Source organism: Anolis sagrei, chromosome 2 (assembly GCF_037176765.1).
Source record: "Anolis sagrei isolate rAnoSag1 chromosome 2, rAnoSag1.mat, whole genome shotgun sequence".
Taxonomy (NCBI): domain Eukaryota; kingdom Metazoa; phylum Chordata; class Lepidosauria; order Squamata; family Dactyloidae; genus Anolis; species Anolis sagrei.
Window position 1 is genome coordinate 6,728,730 of NC_090022.1, and position 19,999 is coordinate 6,748,728.

At 43.1% G+C, this 19,999-nt stretch overlaps 1 protein-coding gene across 2 annotated transcripts; it reads left to right on the forward strand.

Annotated features, from left to right (window-relative positions):
• The first annotated feature begins 11,666 nt into the window (after positions 1-11,666).
• On the forward strand, positions 11,667-19,999 carry LOC132765327 (zinc finger protein ZFP2-like). 2 transcript variants are annotated; one of them, XM_067465445.1, is made up of 3 exons: positions 11,667-12,008; positions 13,595-13,644; positions 18,015-19,999. In XM_067465445.1, exon 3 carries the CDS (start codon positions 18,184-18,186, stop codon positions 19,264-19,266), a length of 1,083 nt encoding a protein of 360 aa, XP_067321546.1. In that variant the 5' UTR covers positions 11,667-12,008; positions 13,595-13,644; positions 18,015-18,183; the 3' UTR covers positions 19,267-19,999. The 2 variants fall into 2 exon arrangements, with proteins under 2 accessions (XP_067321546.1, XP_060615599.1); XM_060759616.2 differs by lacking the exon at positions 13,595-13,644.

Genomic DNA, 19,999 nt, shown 5'->3' on the forward strand with positions numbered 1-19,999 from the left:
TTTTTATGAGTGATGGTCGCTTGTTGGCCTAATAGGTGTATTGTGTCTGAATTTGGTGTCAATTCATCCAGTGGTTTATGAGTTATAGTAAGCCCACAAATTAACATTACATTTTTATTTATATAGATTTATTTCATACATTTGGATAATGGAGAAAGGCAGAGGAGTTTCATAAAAAACATTTATTTCTGTTTTATTGTTTTTACCTGTGTGGATCACAGGTACCTGGCTGGAGTTAAAATTTCTGGAAGAAACATTAACAACCTGAGATATGCAGATGACACCACTTTGATGGCCAAAAGCAAGGAGGAGCTGAGGAGCCTTCTAACCAAGGTGAAAAAAGAAAGGGCAAAAGCTGGGTTGCAGTTAAACATAAAAAAACAAAGATTCTGGCAACAAGAATGATTGATAAATGGCAAACAGAGGGAGAAAACGTGGAGGCCGTGACAGACTTTGTATTTCTAGGCGCAAAGATGACTGCAGATGCAGACTGCAGCCAGGAAATCAAGAGACGCTTACTTCTTGGGAGGAGAGCAATGTCCAATCTGGATAAAATAGTAAAGAGTAGAGACATCACACTGGCAATGAAGATCCACATAGTAAAAGTAATGGTATCCCCCATAGTAACCTACGGATTTGAGAGCTGGACCATAAGGAACGCTAAGCAAAGGAAGAGAGATGCCTTTGAACTGTGGTGCTGGAGAAAAGTTCTGAGAGTGCCTTGGACAGCGAGAAGATCCAACCAGTCCATCCTCCAGGAAATAAGTATAAATATGTGAGAGGAAGCCACAGGGAGGAGGGAGCAAGCTTGTTTTCTGCTTCCCTGGAGACTAGGACACAATGGAACAATGGCTTCAAACTACAGAAAAGGAGATTCCATATGAACATGAGGAAGAACTTCCTGACTGTGAGAGCCGTTCAGCAGTGGAACTCTCTGCCCCGGAGTGTGGTGGAGGCTCCTTCTTTGGAAGCTTTTAAACAGAGGCTGGATGGCTATCTGTCAGGGGTGCTTTGAATGCAATATTCCTGCTTCTTGGCAGAATGGGGTTGGACTGGATGGCCATGAGTCTCTTCCAACTCTAGGATTCTATGATTCTAAATAAAGCCCATTAGAGGGAAGGATAGTAGAGGCAAAGATGAAGTACTTTGGCCACATCATGAGAAGACAGGAAAGCTTAGAGAAGACAATGATGCTGGGGAAATTGAAGGTAAAAGGAAGAGGGGCCGACCAAGTGCAAGATGGATGGATGGGATCTTTGAAGTGACAGGATTGACCCTGAAGGAGCTGGGGGTGGTGATGGCCAACAGGGAGCTCTGGCGTAGGCTGGTCCATGGGATCACGAAGAGTGGGAAGCAACTGAACGAATGAACAACAAAATATCCTGTTGTGTAACAAATGTCACTCAGGCTTGTAGAACAGGTAACATTATCTTTACTTTAGTTCAGCGGTTCAAACAGTGTAACAATGTCTACATCAGTCTCTATGAATACAGGCAGGGAACAGAGGAACAAAATAGCCTCTTCAAATAGAATATGCCTCAAGCCTTTAAATAATTAGTCCTTAAGATAAATGGCAGCCAGCAATCTCTTCACTGTCCAAGCGAAGAACGAAAGGCAGAATGTATTGTCGAAGGCTTTCATGGCTGGAATCACTAGGTTCTTGTGGGTTTTTTCGGGCTATAGGCCCATGTTCTAGAGGCATTTCTCCTGACGTTTCGCCTGCATCTATGGCAAGCATCCTCAGAGGTAGTGAGTAGAAAAGGCAGAATGACAGTTGGAACTGTTGGCCTCAGCAGCCAGGTAGAGGCAGCAGCCAATCAGAGCGCTGGCCGCTGATACACTCAGCCAATCAGCTGCTGACACATCTCTCTCCAGTTAACCCGCCATATCATGGCGTCCTTTTTCAAATCCTAACATTTGTGTTCTACAGTCAATCTCCATATCCACTATGGAACCATAACAAATATTTTAACATATATCTGAAACTTCCTCCTTCTCTATCTTTTTTCCCCCATTGGCCACAGCAACACGTGGCTGGGTACAGCTAGTCATTGATAAAAATGTTGGCAGGGGCTGAACTGTGTGTTCATTTGATATTGAAGCAGAAGCTGATTTTGGTTCCTAAGCATATTGGTTTTGTATTTTATGTTATTTTCTTTTCTTGTTTTTTGTTGTGTTCTTGTGTTACATTGTGTTGTTGTACTGATGGGCATGGCCTCATGTAAGCCACCCCAAGTCCCCTTGGGGAGATGATTGCGGGGTATAAATAAATATTATTATTATTATTATTATCATTATAAAGAGTGCCCCTGAGCCTGTTCAGAGTGCCTTGTCTTCCTGAGAGAAGGGCATTAGTGTGGAAACATGGCTGCTCTGAGTATAATGATGGGACATTGTACGTGAAGCAACAGGAAGGATGGTCTCCATCTTTCCCCCCTGGCAAATGGAAGGCATTGTGTTGTGTGTGTCTCATAGAGAGATGGGCCAAAACTAACAAAATGAAGTTCAACAGGGACAGATACAGAATGGGGGATGCATGGCAGTACGTGTGAAAAAAATCTTGGAGTCCTCGTGGACAACAAGTTAAACATGAGCCAACAATGTGATGTGGCGGCAAAAAAAGCCAATGGGATTTTGGCCTGCATCAATAGGAGCCTAGTGTCTAGATCTAAGGAAGTCATGCTCCCCATGCTCTATTCTGCTTTGGTGAGACCACACCTGGAATATTGTGTCCAATTCTGGGCACCACAATTCAAGAGAGATATTGACAAGCTGGAATGTGTCCAGAGGAGGGCGACTAAAATGATCAAGGGTCTGGAGAACAAGCCCTATGAGGAGCGGCTTAAGGAGCTGGGCATGTTTAGCCTGAAGAAGAGAAGGCTGAGAGGAGACATGATAGCCATGTATAAATATGTGAGAGGAAGCCACAGGGAGGAGGGAGCAAGCTTGTTTTCTGCTTCCTTGGAGACTAGGACACAATGGAACAATGGCTTCAAACTACAAGAGAGGAGATTCCATCTGAACATGAGGAAGAACTTCCTGACTGTGAGAGCCGTTCAGCAGTGGAACTCTCTGCCCCAGAGTGTGGTGGAGGCTCCTTCTTTGGAAGCTTTTAAACAGAGGCTGGATGGCCATCTGTCAGGGGTGATTTGAATGCAATATTCCTGCTTCTTGGCAGAATGGGGTTTGACTGGATGGCCCATGAGGTCTCTTCCAACTCTTTGATTCTATGATTCTATGATTCATAGGAACGTGACAGGACGCATCCAGTCAGCTTTGGCCTTTCAAGCACAAAAATATCCAAAAGTTTTGAATTATCTTGCGAGGATTTTTCCCTCTCAAGAAGCCCCTCTGAGGCCAAGGCTTCCCTCAGGACTCCACCATTTTGTGCTCTCCTTCCCATCCCTTCTCCTCAGTGGCACAAAATGGCTCCTTCTCAGGTCTCCCTTCACCTCAGAATGGAAAGATAGACATAGTTTCACCTTTAGAAGGAGGCAGGGCATGCTAGCTAAAAGTGAAACAATAATACCAGGGTTGAATGAAAAGTAATGCCTCCACCTTCGTTACTTGGGTTTGGATGGGAATATTGTAATAAATCAAACAAAGAAATAATCCTTAGAATGTGCTCTTTAACTTTTCCACATAATCACTTTTCCACATAATCACCAGACAATTGGATACATTTCTTCCAATGATGAACAATTTTTCTGAAGCCGTCACGGAAGAAGTTGACACTCTGTTTCCACAACCAGTGTCTCACCGTTCTCTCAACGTCTTCATCAGAAGCATAATAATGTCCCCAAAGAAGTTGACACTCTGATTCCACAACCCATTGTACACAGTTCTTCTGATAGCCATGCCAAGCAATAATGTGACCCACACGTTCTTGTGAAATGCCGATTATGCTTGAAATTTCTCTCTGAGTGATATGACGATTGTCCTGAATCAATCTGTCAACCTCTTCCTTGTGAAACTGCGTGGTTGCTGTCACAGGACATCCAACTCTTTGTTTGTCATGCAAGTCAGAAGTTCCCACATCACTTACTTGCCCAATTACGCATAGTACTCACATCACACACACAGTACTCTCACAGTCAGCAAGTTCTTCCTCATGTTCAGATACAAGAGAGGAGATTCCATCTGAACATGAGGAAGAACTTCCTGACTGTGAGAGCCGTTCAGCAGTGGAACTCTCTGCCCCAGAGTGTGGTGGAGGCTCCTTCTTTGGAAGCTTTTAAACAGGGGCTGGATGGCCATCTGTCAGGGGTGATTTGAATGCAATATTCCTGCTTCTTGGCAGAATGGGGCAGAGACCTCCTGGATGGCCCAGGAGGTCTCTTCCAACTCTTTGATTCTATGATTCTATGATCAACACAATCACCATAAACAGCTTGCATTGTCTGATGAATCTCCTTTGGGTGACAGTTTCTGCCGTCAAGAATTCAATGACTGCATGTTGCTTCAGTCGCATTGATTGACCGTCTGTGTAGAGTTCCATACTTTGCACTTTGACAACACAACCGTTCAATGCTAAGGCTTCCTGCCAAAATGGAACTGTAGAGGAGAGTCTACTGAACAAGCCAGTACCTGTTGCATAACAGTACTGCCCTCTGTTAAGGAATTACGAAGGTGGAGGCATTACTTTTCATTCAACCCTCTTAATAGTGTGGAGCTGTCCATAATTCCTTTGCTATGTGTGGCTGTTAGGACTGTGGCAGGAGGCATCCAGTCAGCTTTTTGAATAAACCATTTTGAGTCACTGAGAGGATTTTTCCTCTAAAGAAGCCCTTCTGAGGCCGAGGCTTCCCTCAGGTCTCTGCCATTTTGTGCTCTCCTTCCCTTCTCTTCTCCTCAACGGCACAAAATGGCTCCTTCTCAGGCTTCCCTTCACCTCAGAACAGACCGATAGAAGCAGTTTCGCTTTTGGAGGGAGGCCAGGCCACGCTTGCCGAAAGCGAAAGCCACATCGAAGCAATAATAATATTGTGGAGGAGCTGTCCATTTTTCCTTTGCTGTGTGTGGCTCTTAGGACTGTGGCAAGAGGCATCCAGTCAGCTTTTTGAATAAACCAAGCTGGCATTTTGAGTCACTGAGAGGATTTTTCCTCTAAAGAAGCCCCTCTGAGGTCGGGGCTTCCCTCAAGTCTCCGCCATTTTGTGCTCTTCTTCCCTTCTCTTCTCCTCAGCGGCACAAAATGGCTCTTCCTCGGGTCTCCTTTCGCCTCAGAATAGACAGATAGAAGCAGTTTCGCTTTTGGAGGGAGGCCAGGCCACGCTTGCCGAAAGCGAAAGCCACATCGAAGCAATAATAAGTAAACTGAGAATCAGTTCACAAGATCCTTTGTCAGGAGGCCAAGATTTAGAGTCCCTCGACGTTACTTCACGAAGCTGCAAAGAGGCATTGTGTTTGGTGTCCATTTCTTGGAAAGGCATTCAGGAAACCATTTGGGGAAGAACAACATGTTGCTCCTGCGTGGCTATCTCACAATTCTTTACACTTTGGGAAATGTTTGTGAACACATTATGGAAGTTGAATCCCAAAACACCAGGACGAAGGGAGGGAGGGCCGGAGTTGGCCCAGGCCTCAATTAATTGAACTGATTTTAACAAATGTTGAGTAAATCATAGAATCAAAGAGTTGGAAGAGACTTCATGGGCCATCCAGTCCAACCCCATTCTGCCAAGAAGCAAGAATATTGCATTTAAATCACCCCTGAGAGATGGCCATCCAGCCTCTGTTGAAAAGCTTCCAAAGAAGGAGCCTCCACCACACTCCGGGGCAGAGAGTTCCACTGCTGAACGGCTCTCACAGTCAGGAAGTTCTTCCTCATGTTCAGATGGAATCTCCTTTCTTGTAGTTTGAAGCCATTGTTCCATTGCATCCTAGTCTCCGGGGAAGCAGAAAAGAAGTTTTCTCCCTCCTCCCTGTGGACTTCCTCTCACATATTTATACATGGCTATCATATCTCCTCTCAGCGTTCTCTTCTTCAGGTTAAACATGCCCAGCTCCTTAAGCCGCTCCTCATAGGGCTTGTTCTCCAGACCCAAATCATCAAGAGAAGGGAGGGTGGGAAGGAGAGCAAGTAAACAAAAACTTTTCAAACACATTGTATTGTATGACACCCAGTTTTAGATCTCTATTACCCTAACGCTCATTATTTACACTACTCTAATTTGTGGAAAGTCAAGTGTTTCAATACAAGAGGTGACTCTTATCATCCTTTAATCCTAATGATGGTTTCGTCTCAAGATGGATCTTTGTTTCCAGTCGGTTGCCCTCTTTCCTTTTCTTCTTGAAGGCTCTATTCCTATTAGGCTGTTTCTTTTTGTGGCCAATTCATTATGAGAAAGCTATTACTCAAGTCTATTTGTCAATAGGTTAGTATTTTTTTATTAATCCTTTTTATTAGAGCTTTATCAAAATACCGTATTCACTCAAGTATAAGCCAACCTGAATATAAACCGAGGCACCTAATTTTACCACCAAAAAAGGGAAAATTTATTGACTCGAGTATAAGTCGAGGGTGGGAAATGCAGCAGCTACTGGTAATACAAAATAAATATAGATACCAATAAAATTACATTAATTGAGGAAACAGTAGGTCAGTACCTCTGAGGATGCTTGCCATAGATGCAGGCAAAACGTCAGGAGAAAATGCCTCTAGAACATGGCCATATAGCCCAAAAAAAACCTACAACAACCCAATATTATTATTATTATTATTATTATTATTATTATTATTATATGAGGAGTTTGTTGGAATATGCAAGAAATCAGTTAGTGTGTGTGTGTCAACTGTATGAATGAAGCTGATTGGTTGGACTACACCCAGGGAGATGGCTGAGCCTGGGACTTTTGGTTAGTGTTAGATTTTTTCAAACTTGAGTTATGCAAGTGCTTGCAGAGAAGCACACAGGAGAAGCAGAGAAAGGCAGATTTTGGAATGTACTCTTGCTTCATGAGCTGCTGAAGGAGTTTATCTACATGGGCAGAGAAAGACCATTTTAAATCTCTCATAAAAAGACATTATGTGAGTTGACACAACTGATCATATGACTGTAAATATCTTGTTCTGAATTGTGAAGAGTAAACTACTTTTTCTTTACTGTTCAACTGCGTGGCATATTGTCTTTCTCTAGCAAGGCAATGTGTGGGCTGATCAAACGTGAACTACACATGGTTTATTTTACATTATGCCACAAAAGCCACTTCTCCCTCTACCATCTTGCAAGCACTGTCAGTTCTTGGGACCTGGATAATCACAGCTCACAACGTTCAGCTGACGATGGATACTATTTATTCTTTTCACCAAGAATAAACAGTATCCATAAATAGTATACAACCAAGACAGTTCAAGTGAAGCAATGTATATAACAGGTTTTATAGTCTTTGCACCCCTACCCCACTTCTGCTGGTCTCTTGCAATTTCTCTACTCCGTATTTTCCCAACATTACAAGCCAGATATCTTATCTCTTTCTCCTTCCTGCCTCCTCACATTCCAGTATGTCAGGATGAATGATTCGGCCTACCAATACTCAAGGCTAACATACTGCATCCTGACAGGCACGTTCCAGATATTTATTAAGTTAACACATTGCATTTTTATTTTCCTCATTTTTGCAATGACTGTCCAATTTCAGTCGGTTGTTGAGAAGGTTTCCCTGTGATCCTTGGATGCCTCCTGCTGGACATTGATTCCCTCACAGAAAGAAAATCAGGTGGTTTCTGAGAAATCATGCCAGGTCTGAGCCAGTCCCAAGGAATGAGATAATCTTCCCTCCCACACAGAATATAACAGGCTAAATCTAGTGCTCATCTGAGAGGTGTATCCATATTCATGAATACTGACCGTGAGAAAATACTGACTTCCACTCAAAGGTTGGAAAGACAAATATTAAATCATCTGTTGTTCAATTACTGGCAGAATTTTCCTGCTTCCGCATGAAAGTATATTTCATACACAGCAATTGCAAGTTGTTTCTCCCCAGAAATAAATATTACTAGCTTCCATTAATGTATACAACCACCTCATGTTAATATCCCCTATGTACGTTCTATTTCTTTTTTGTCTAATAGTTTAATTAAAATCTAATCTAATTTTTATACCATGGATATTGTTGTCTCCTTAACCTGAACTCAAGCCTTTATTCCCACAAAAGACTTAACCCTTAAATGCCCCCTAGAGTGCAGTGGTTCTTGCAAAATTAACTTTTGTCCTTCCTTTACTGGTATAAACCAGTAAAGGTGGTCCCAGTGGTGATCGGCACACTGGGTGCAGTGCCAAAAGACCTTGGCCTGCACTTAAACACAATTGGCACTGACAAAATTACCATTTGCCAACTGCACAAGGCCACCTTACTGGGATCTGCACGCATTACTCGCCAATACATCACACAGTCCTAGACACTTCGGAAGTGTCCGACGTGTGATCCAATTCAACAGCCAGCAGATTGGCTGCTGTGGACTCATCTTGTTGTTGTTGTTGTTGTTTGAAGCACCACAAGATGAGTCCACAGCAGACTCATCTTGTGGTGTTTCAAATAACAACACCAACAACAAGATGTGTCCACAGCAGACAAGATCACTCTGCTGGCTGTTGTATTGGATCACACGTTGGACACTTCCCAAGTGTCTAGGACTGTGTAATGTATCAGAAAATAATGTGTGCAGATCCCAGTAAGGTGGCCTTTTGCAGCTGGCAGATGGTAATTTTGTCAATGCTGATTGTGTTTAAGTGCAGGCCAAGGCCTGTAGGGATTGCACCCAGTGTGCCGATCACCACTGGGACCACCTTTACTGGCATGTGCCAGAATCTTTGCAGTTCAATCTTTAAATCCTCATATCGTGTCAGCTTTTCCAGTTGTTTCTCTTCAATCCTGCTGTTGCCTAGGATTGCAACATCAGTGATCCTTATTATTATTATTATTATTATTATTTTGCTGACACAAAAACACAGTATGTCATAGCTAATAAGATCTATATGCTGGATTTCGTATCACAAAATCACAAGTCAAACCCTTCCCAAGCGTCTAGGACTGTGTAATGTATTTTTGAATGATGTACGCAGATCCAAGTAAGGTGGCCTTTTGCAGTTGACTCCTTGCATTTATTGTTTCCAAAGGCCGGCTGAGATCTTTTGGCATGACACCCAGTGTGCCAATGACCACTGGGACCTCCTGTACCAGTTTATGTCAGAGCCTTTGCAGTTTGATTTTGAGGTCCTGATAATGGCTGAGTTTTTCCTGTTGTTTTTCCTCCTCAATGTGACTGTCACCTGGTATGGCGACATCAATAATCCAGACTTTTTTCTTTTCCACAATCTTGATGCCTGGTGCAATGTGTTCCAAAACTTTGTCAGTCTGGATTCGAAAGTCCCACAGTATTTTTGCATGTTCATTTTCCACTACCTTTGCAGGTTTATGATCCCACCAGTTCTTTACTGCTGGCAGGTGGTACTTGTGACATAAGTTCCAGTGAATAATTTGGGCCACAGAGTTGTGCCTCTGTTTGTAGTCCGTCTGTACGATTTTCTTGCAACAGCTGAGAATATGATCCATGGTTTCATCCGCTTCCGCACAGTCTGCATTTGGGGTCATCAGCTGATTTTTCAATCCTGGCCTTAATTGATGGCTTGCTCCTGGGCTGCAAGAATCAGGCCTTCTTCCGTCTCCTTCTTCAGGGTTCCATTCATGAGCCATCACCATGTCTTCTTATCAACTTTTCCTTCAATTTTGTCCAGGAACTGCCCGTCAATGCTTTGATGTGCCAGCTGTCAGCTCTGGTTTGGAGTGCAGTTTTCTTGCACTGGTTCTTTGTCTTCTGTCCTTTGAGAAGTTTCTAATTATTGACTTCAATTAAAGCAGGTTCTTGGCTTTCCTTGACATATTCTGCCAGAGTGTGTTTTTCTTCTTCAACTGCTTGTTTGACTTGTAAAAGTCCTCTGCCACCAGACTTTCTAGGCAGATAGAGCCAGTCAACATAACTGCGAGGATGTAGTGAATTATGAATGGTCATGAGTTTTCTTGTTTTTCTGTCTAAATTGTCCAGTTCTGCCTGTGTCTAGTTTACGATGCCAGCAGTATATCTTATGACAGGTATGGCCCAGGTGTTTATGGCCTTGATGGTATTGCCTCAATTGAGCTTGCTTTTAAGAATTTTTCTGACCCTTTGAATGTATTCTTTGCTGACCACAGTTTTCACATGTTCCTGTTTGATATTATTATTATTATTATTATTCTGTCTCTACCACCAAAGAATGCCAGTGCCTCATCAAACTAACTTTTATCACAGGCATGGGCCAACTTGGGCCCTCCCTCCAGGTATTTTGGACTCCAACTCCCACAATTCCTAACAACTGGTAGGAACTCCCACCCTGGACATCATTTCACAGACATATAAACCCCATTTTCCTAGTTTCCAGCAGATCTCATAACCTCTGAGGATGCCTGCCATAGATGTGAGTGAAACACCAGGAAAGAATGCTTCTGGAACATGGCCATACAGCCAGGAAAACTTATAGCAACCCAACTGGCAGGCTGTTAGGAATTGTGGGAGTTGAAGTGCCCAAGTTGGCCCATGCCTGAACTAAATGCTTACAGGTTTAGTAACACTCAACAGGAGACAGATTATAAAATACCTCCTCCCCCCTTCTCTTCAGTGTCAAATGGTATCACCCTCCTTACAATCTCTGGAGGACTTCATCTCCCAGAAGCCTCAGCTGCCTGCGCCAATAAGTAGGAACTCTGGGAGCTGAAGTCCAAAAGCTTCAAAGGGCTGAAGACTTTAAAAATGCCTTTGGAAAGGAGGGGTAGGCCTCTGTCTGCTTTGGACTCCAACTCCCAGAAGCCCCAGCTGTCTGGGCCAATGCGTAGGAACTCTGGCAGCTGAAGTCCAAAAGCTTCAAAGGGCTGGAGACTTTAAAAATGCCTTTGGAAAGGCAGGGTAGGCCTCTGTCTGCTTTGGACTCCAACTCCCAGAAGCCTCAGCTGCCTGCGCCAATAAGTAGGAACTCTGGGAGCTGAAGTCCAAAAGCTTCAAAGGGCTGGAGACTTTAAAAATGCCTTTGGAAAGGCAGGGTAGGCCTCTGTCTGCTTTGGACTTCAACTCCCAGAAGCCTCAGCTGTCTGCGCCAATGAGTAGGAGCTCTGGGAGCTGAAGTCCACAACCCTCAAGTGCTTAGAATAATGCCTTTGGAAGGGCTGAGTAGGCCACTGTCTGCTTTGGACTTCAACTCCCAGAAGCCTCGGCTGCCTGGGTCAATGAGAAAGAACTCTGGGAGCTGAAGTCCACAACCCTCAAGTGCTTAGAAGAATGCCTTTGGAAAGGCAGAGTAGGCCTCTCTGCTTTGGACTTCAACTCCCAGAAGCCTCAGCTGAATGGGTGAATGAGAAGGAATCCTGGGAGCTGAAGTCCACAAACCTCAAGGGCTGGAGACTTTAAAAATGCCTTTGGAAAGGCTGAATAGGCCTCCGTCTGCTTTGGACTTCAACTCCCAGAAGCCTCAGCTGTTTGCGCCAATGAGAAGGAATCCTGGGAGCTGAAGTCCAAACTCATTCGACTCATTCGAGAGACACTCCTGCGCAGAATCCCAGTCTTAGCTTCCTGCATTTTGATTGGCCGGGGCTGGTCACGTGTCGGGCGGAGCATACGAGTGTGTTCCGGGGCGGGGCCGAGCGTCGCCCCCTTCTTTCCGGTCTGCCTCCCTCTTCCGTCCCCCTCGGCCTCCCCCGGCGCCTGGCGTTCCTCCTTGCCTTCCCCTCTGGCAGGCCTTCCGCCTGTTTTCTCTCGCGTTGAGGGGAGGAAGAAGAAGGAGGAGGCGGCGACGGCGGAGGAGGAGGAGGAGGGGTTCCCAGTGGGAGGCCTCGGAGCCTCCTTCGGCTTCCCCAGCTCCTCCTCCTTCTCAGGGGTTGCCTAGGCAACCGGGGGGGGAGGGTTGGAGGAGAAGGGAAGGCCTGCTCCTTTCTGCTAGGCCTCGGAGCCTGCAAGATTCGCCTCCGCCTGGAATCTGGTAAGTGAGTGAATGGGGAGGACAAAGGGAGGAAGCATAGGCCTCACTCCAGGGTTTTGTTATTGTGTGGTTTGGCAATTCTAGCCTTCCAGGGCTTTTTGGACTTGATCTCCCAGAATTCCTAGTCATTGGCCCAGGCAGCAGAGGCTTCTGGGAGTTGGAGTCCAAATCCCCTGGAAGGCTTGAGGTTGGGAACCACTGGGCTACAAAGTTGTTTATTATTGATGTTATTTTTATTTATATCCCTCTTTATCTCTCCCTATGGAAACTCAAAGTGGCTCACAATCAACAACATTCCAACTTAAAATATACAATAAGTATATGCAAGGAGTTCCAAAGCTGGGGGCCACCACTGAGAAGGCTCTCCTTTGTCCCCAGAAGCTGCACAGGGCCTTCTCGGTGGTGGCTCCTCGGCTGTGGAACACCCTTCCCGTAGACATCAGGCTAGCCCCCTCCCCTGTTGATATTCCGCAGGAAGCTAAAGACCTGGTTGTTTAAGAAGGCATTTGAATAGAAGTGCAATGACTGGTAACTCGACCATAGGAATGAAACAACGGAAATGGTATCGGATTGTGAATTTGACGATGAGATGACTCGGAATGGCTTGTAGTAATGTTGATGTTTTTGATGAGATGTTTTGATAATGATGTACTGTGGATATTTTATTGTATATTGTATTTTGCACCTGTTTTCTATGTTGTACACCGCAATGAGTCGCCAGTAGGCTGAGAATCGCGGTATATAAGCAAAGTAAGTAAGTAAATAAATATATATATAAATATATAAATATAATATAATATTATAATATAGTAATACTATTATATATAATTACTACCCGAGCTATTGTGTTTTTATATATATATATATATATATATATATATATATATATATAAAATCAGTAGTAATTATATATAATAGTATTACTATATTACAATATTATATTTATATATTATATGCAACTTGTGGGGACGAAGGAGAGCCTTCTCAGTGGTGGCCCCCAGCTTTGGAACTCCTTGTGTGGGGAGATTAGGTTAACTTTTAGTAAAAGCTTGAAAACCTAGCTGTTCCGCCTTGCTTTTGATGAGTGATCAACAATCCCTATACCATGACCATCCCAGCATATACTTATCCCCCTGGTTCATTTCACCTTATTCTTAGTGGGCAATTAAACCCCATAGCTTATCCCTCCTGTCTCTCCCACCAGATAACTTACCCCAGTGTTCCCATCTCACCCATAGAATCATAGAGTTGAAAGAGAGACCTCATGGGCCATCCAGTCCAACCCCATTCTGTCAAGAAGCAGGAATATGGCATTCAAAGCACACCTGACAGATGGCCATCCAGCCTCTGTTTGAAAGCTTCCAAAGAAGGAGCCTCCACCACACTCAGGGGCAGAGAGTTCCACTGCTGAACAGCTCTCACAGTCAGGAAGTTCTTCCTCATGTTCAGATGGAATCTCCTTTCTTGTAGTTTGAAGCCATTGTTCTGCGTCCTAGTCTCAAATGAAGCAGAAAACAAGCTTCCTCCCTCCTCCCTGTGGCTTCCCCTCACATATTTATACATGGCTATCATATCTCCTCTCATAGGTAGAGGAAGAAGGAAGGAAGGAGAGAAAGAAAGAAGAGAAAGAGGGCAGGTACAGCTAGTTATTATATATTATCAGTAGTAATTGTATATAGTATATTTGTATTACTATATTACAATATTATATTATTGTATTATATTGTATTACATTATAATATTATACTATTATCAATATATGTATATACAATCTATTACATTATTAACATAACGCAATATTAGTATTATATATTACTATAATATACAATTATTATAGTAAAGGTGCTTATCTCCATATTATTATAAAAAAGATAAAGGTTTCCCCTGACATTGTCTAGTCCTGTCTGACTCTGGGAGATGGTGCTTATCAGAGTTGGCCGCGGTGGTCCTCAATCTTGTTACATCCAGGATAGACTACTACAATGTGCTCTACATGGGGTTGCCTTTGAAGACTGTTCGGAAGCTTCAAATAGTCCAACGAGAGACAGCCAGGTTAATAACTGGGGTGGCATACAGGGAGCACAAAACTCCCATATTACGTCAGCTGCACTGGCTGCCTGTTTGCTATCGGGGACAATTCAAAGTGCTGGATTTGGCTTATAAAGCCCTAAGCAGCCCCGGCCCAGTTTACCTGTCCGAACACATCTCCCTTTATGAACCATTGCAGAAACTAAGATATTCTGGGGAGGCCCTGCTCTTGGTCCCACCACCATCACAGGCGCATTTGGCGGGGATGAGAGAAAGGACCTTCTCAGTGATGGCCCCCCGGCTATGGAACTCCCTTCCTGGCAATATTAGATCAGCCCCCTCCCTCCTGTCCTTCAGAAAGCTGGTGAAGACCTGGCTATGGGACAGTGCAGTGAGGCAAAATGGTGTCCTGAGATTTTTTTATATGTGGATTTTCTCTCTGGACAGAGATGCAGTGTATCATCGAGTTGGTTCAGGATTCATAAGGTTCTTTGTTTTTAAATGTCATTTCCACAACTTTCAAACAGTTAAATGGAAATATACCTGCTGTTCTTACAGCCTCACACTACTAAAGCTCACTACCTCTGAGGATGCTTGCCATAGATGCAGGCGAAACGTCAGGAGAAAATGCCTTTAGAACATGGCCATATAGCCTGGAAAAACCTACAACAACCCACTACTAAAGCTGTTGATGTGTTTTGAAAAATTAATAATAAAAATATTACTATTCTTTCAAAACACAACAACAGCTTTAGTAGCCTGCTGCTATACGGACAGTACCTTTTAATTCCATTTAAATGCTTGTTTTATTTATTTATTTATTTATACCCTGCTTTATCTCTCCAGAAGGAGACTCAAAGCAACTTAAATCAGGGGCCTTTCAAACAGGCCCTATACCCCAGGATCTGATCCCAGGTTTTACTATTTATCCCAGATTATCTGGCAGTTTGGACTCCTATAATCCAGTTTAAAGCAGGGATCAGATCCTGGGATATCGGACCTATCTGGAAGGGCCCATAAAAGTGTCAGCATACCATTTAAAATATACAAATATGCAAACAGAGTTAAATACAAACAGCTAAAATCCATTGAAACATATTCAAAGTTAAAAAACCTTCATTTTTAAAAACCTGTCTGACTACTAAAGCTGTTGATGTGATTTGAAATGATGATAATAGTATTATAGTCTGCTTCTATGAGGACAGCACCTTTTAATTCCTTTTTGACATTTGTATATTATTATTATTATTATTATTATTATTATTCAAGTAAGCTTTTAAAGAAGAAACTTTTAGAGACTGAGCCAGAGAAAATTATTATTGTGGTTATTTGAAACCCAACAAGATGAGTCCACAGCAAACGAGCTCACTCTGCTGGCTGTTGTTATTGTTGTTGTTGTTGTTATATAGTATATTATAATATAATTATATTATATTGTTATTGTTGTTATTGGTTTTATTATTATATTTGTATCAGGATTTTCTGTCTTGACCAAGATGCACAGTGACTCATAAGATTTTTAAAAATATCCACAACATGCAAACATTAAAATGGAATTAAAGCTGCTGTCCTTATAGCCTCAAACTATTATTTATTTTTATTCTACTTATTTATATCCCACTTTATCTCTCCCAAAGGAGACTCAAAGCGACTTAATATAAAAGCATACAATCTAAAATATACCAATACACAAATATTAAAACAGCGTTAAATATAAACAGTATTAAAAGCATTCACAATTAAAATCCATTAAAACATATTCAAAAACCTTCATCTTTAAAAGCCTGTATGACTACTCAACCTGTTGATGTGTTTTGAAATAATGATAATAATAATAATAATAATAATAATAATAATATTATTCTTTCAAGACACATCAACAGCTTTAATAGCCTGCTGCTATAAAGACAGCAGCTTTTAATTCCATTTTAATGTTTGTATGTTATTATTATTCAGGCAGGCTTTTAAAGAATAATAACAATACATTATTTATAACCCACACTATCTCCCCAAAGGAACTCAAGAAGAAAGTTTTAAAGACGGAGCTAGGGAATGTTTTGTATCATGTATTTTAAATAGGCATTAATGGTTTTAATTCTTTACTTTTAGATAGTCCAAGGTTTTATTCTCTTTCAATGTTTATATTCTTTAGGTTTAAAATTGTACGTTGTGTGAATTTTAGCACTGTTTACCTCTTTTAAGTCTGTTTGAGAGAGAAAAGGTGTCATATAAATAAAAAATATAATAACCGGAAAATTAAAATCACTCAGAAACTGTTAAATATTTTCCCAACTGGATCCCAATATAGAAGTGGCTGCATCTAGAGTAGGCACGGGCAAACCTTGACCTCCAGGTGTTTTGGACTTCAACTTCCACAATTCCTAACAGCCTACAGGAGGACCGAAATTTGCCCATGCCTGCTCTAGAGTATATTTCTCAGACTTTTGGATTTCAGCTCCCCTAATTTCTGATAATTGGCAAAGCAGCTGAGACTTCTAGGAGTTGAAGTCCAAAAGCCCTGGAGGACTAGAGTTAACAAACCACTGAGCAACAGTTTGAGCCACCCATATCCCACTGGATCACAAGTTTTGATCTTCAAAGTCTTTGGGACTTCAAATCCCAGAGCCCTGTCCATTTTGGCCAACAGACAGGGATACACTGTAAACAGAATGAATGCAGTTTGACCCCATTTGAACTGCCCTGGCTCAATGCCATGAAGTCCTGGGGCTTCTAATTTGGTCGGGGACCAGCCCTCTTTGGCAGCGAAGGCTGAGGATCTAGCAAAATTACAACTCCCATAATTCCATAGCCTTGTGTGCCACCTCCCATAATTCCAAAAGTGCAATCTAAAATATACATGTACTAACTGTACCCGCCACACGTTGCTGTGGCCAACCTTCCCTCTCTCTTTCTCTCCTTCTTTCTTTCTCTCCTTCATTCCCTCCCTCTTTTTCTTTACCTTCTTCCTTCCTTCTCTGTTTCTTCCTCGCTTCCTTTGCTCTTTGATTCCCTCCCTCCCTCTTTCTCTTTTGTTGCTTCCCTCCTTTCTTCCTCTCTTTCCTTCCTTCTTCCACTTTTTATTTCCTTCTCTACCTTTCTTTCCTTCCTTCTCTCCTTCTTTCCCTCTTTTTCTCCCTCCTCTCCTTCCTTCCTTCCTTCCTTCCTTCCTTCCTTCCTCCTTTCTGTGTATATGTTTTGTGTGTATATATATTTGTGTATATGCCTATATATGTGTTTGTGTATATGTGGTTTTGTGCATGTATTTATTTATTTATTTGGCTTTTATAGTCTCTTCTGCTGTGTTTTTCCATGTTTTAATGAGTAATGGTTACTCGTTGGCCTGATAGGTGTATTGTGTCCAAATTTGGTGTCAATTCACCCAGTGGTTTTTGAGTTATGTTAATCCCACAAACGAACATAACATTTTTATTTATATAGATACATGTATATATATTATATAGATACACGAGGAGGGCCTCCCTAGCAGATCTTAGGACCTGTGTGTCAGTTGATGGGACGGGGTGGGGTGGGGTGGGGTGGGGGAGATGCGGTCACAAAGATAGGCAGGGCCTGAGCTGTTTAGGGACCCAAGCTGTTAAGCTTCCATATTTGGAGATTTTATTTTAATTTATTATGGATTTTATTAAAATGTTGTCTCTAGCATTGTAGCAGAGGGTGTCTATAGAGTAGTGCTGGAAGACCTAGATCAATGGTTCTCAACCTATGGGTCCCCAGGTGTTTTGGCCTACAACTCCCAGAAATCCCAGCCAGTTTACCAACTGGTAGGATTTCTGGGAGTTGAAGGCCAAAACATTTGGGAATCACTGACCTAGATATTCTTAGAAAAGTGTTCTCTTAAATTAAAAAAATCTTTTTAATTCATTTTTTCCAGTTCTTCCAGGTATCACTAATTGATGTTTAAACTCTTATTTGAAACTCCATTTCTAATTCATACATTCCTTTTTTTTATCCCAACAGTGGATGAACATGGACATGGTCTGCTGTTTCTGGCAGATGTAAAAAGACAGAGGAGCAGAGAAGGAGCAGCAAGTTGGAAAAATAAAGATAATAATCCTCCTCTTTCTGACAGTAGTGCCCCCTGTAGAGACACACTGTTTGAAAAAACAGAGAGAATAGAAGGAAAAAAATGAGCAACAGTCTTTCATGCAAGAGACACGCAAGTTCTAAGAAAAGTGTTAAGTCTCACAGCAAAAGCCACAAAGAGGACAAAGCCTCAAAATACTTGGATTGTGGGAAGAATAGCCTGTCTCATCATAGAAAACACGGTGAAGAGAAGCCCTACAAGTGCTCCGACTGCGGAAGGAGCTTCAGCTTCAACACCAGTCTCAACAGGCACCAGAGAACTCATAAGGGGGAGAAGCCGTTCAAGTGCTTGGAGTGTGGGAAGGGTTTCCATGTGAGCACCAGCCTGACTTCCCACCAGATCACTCACACGGGGGAGAAATCCTACAAGTGCTTGGAGTGTGGGAAGAGCTTCAGCTTCAAGAAGACCCTCAACCGGCACCAGCTGGTTCACACGGGGGAGAAACCGCACACGTGTCTGGAGTGCGGAAAAAGCTTCAGCATGAGCGCGAACCTTGCTTTCCATCAGAGAAGCCACACGGGAGAGAAGAAGTATAACTGTTTGGTGTGTGGGAAGACCTTCGGCTTCAAGAAGACCCTCCGGAGGCACCAGAAGACGCACACCGGGGAGAAGCCCTACGAATGCTGGGAGTGCGGGAACAGTTTCCATTTGAGCACCAGCCTCATCTCCCACCAGAGGATCCACACGGAGGAGAAGCCCTATAAGTGCTTGGAGTGCGGGAAGTGCTTTCAGTGGAGCACCAGCCTCGCTTTCCATCAGAGGACCCACACCGCCGAGAAGCCCTACAAGTGCTTGGAGTGCGGGAAGAGCTTCAGCCTGAAGGCGAACCTCACCCGGCACCAGAAGATCCACACGGGGGAGAAGCCGTACACCTGCCTGGAGTGCGGGATGAGCTTCAGCCTGAACACGAACCTCAGCCGGCACCGCAGAACTCACACGGGGGAGAAGCCCTACACTTGCCTGGAGTGCGGGAAGAGCTTCGGCAGGAAGACGAACCTCAGCCGGCACCAGACGACTCACACAGGGGAGAAGCCCTACAAGTGCTTGGAGTGCGGGAAGAACTTCAGTCGAAACACCAACCTCCGCCGGCATCAGAAGAACTCCCATCGGCATGCAAGCATGTGAACACTTTGGGGGTGGCATTGGCCGTTCTGAGGCCACACATCCAGCTATTGTAAAAAGAGGAATCCATACGAGTGGCAACAATTATACAGTGAGGACTGGGTGACAAAACCCTTATTTGGAGAGATTCATGTGCCAATCTATTGGACCTGGTGGGGAGTGGACCTCTCCCCACCCTATTTTAATTTTTTTGTCATTTCAGAACTGAAAAGTCCCATTTCCACCCCTTTCATTGTAGAAACCAGGCCTGTTTTGCCAGTTTTGGTGGGTGTCGCTGATGTGATTTTGTTCCTGGAGGGTCTTCCCCCCCCCCCCCCAAAAAAACTGGACATTTCTTGTGGGGTGGTCAGTCCACATGTGAACTAAGGAAACTGATTCCTGAGCAGACATTAACTCTGGAAACTTCTCACTGCTTGAAAGCGGTGCGCACTGACATCCATGCTACAAAGACTTTTTTAAAACAAACATTAGATAGCACTTGGTGGGGTGAACGCAAACTGTTAGGAGGGTAACGTTTTTGTTTGCAAAGCCGATACTTGGGCCTGTTACTGTTCGAAGCAGGGATGGTCTTCCGTTCATTGTTCTCTAACCATTTTAGCTTATCATTTCTGACTTCACCCAATACACTACATCCTCCTTTCTACATCCATGTGTAAAATGATAGCCGCCAGCTTAGTATGACGCTTCATGCATTCGACAGAATCTTCATGCCATAATAAACCCATTGATTGTAAAA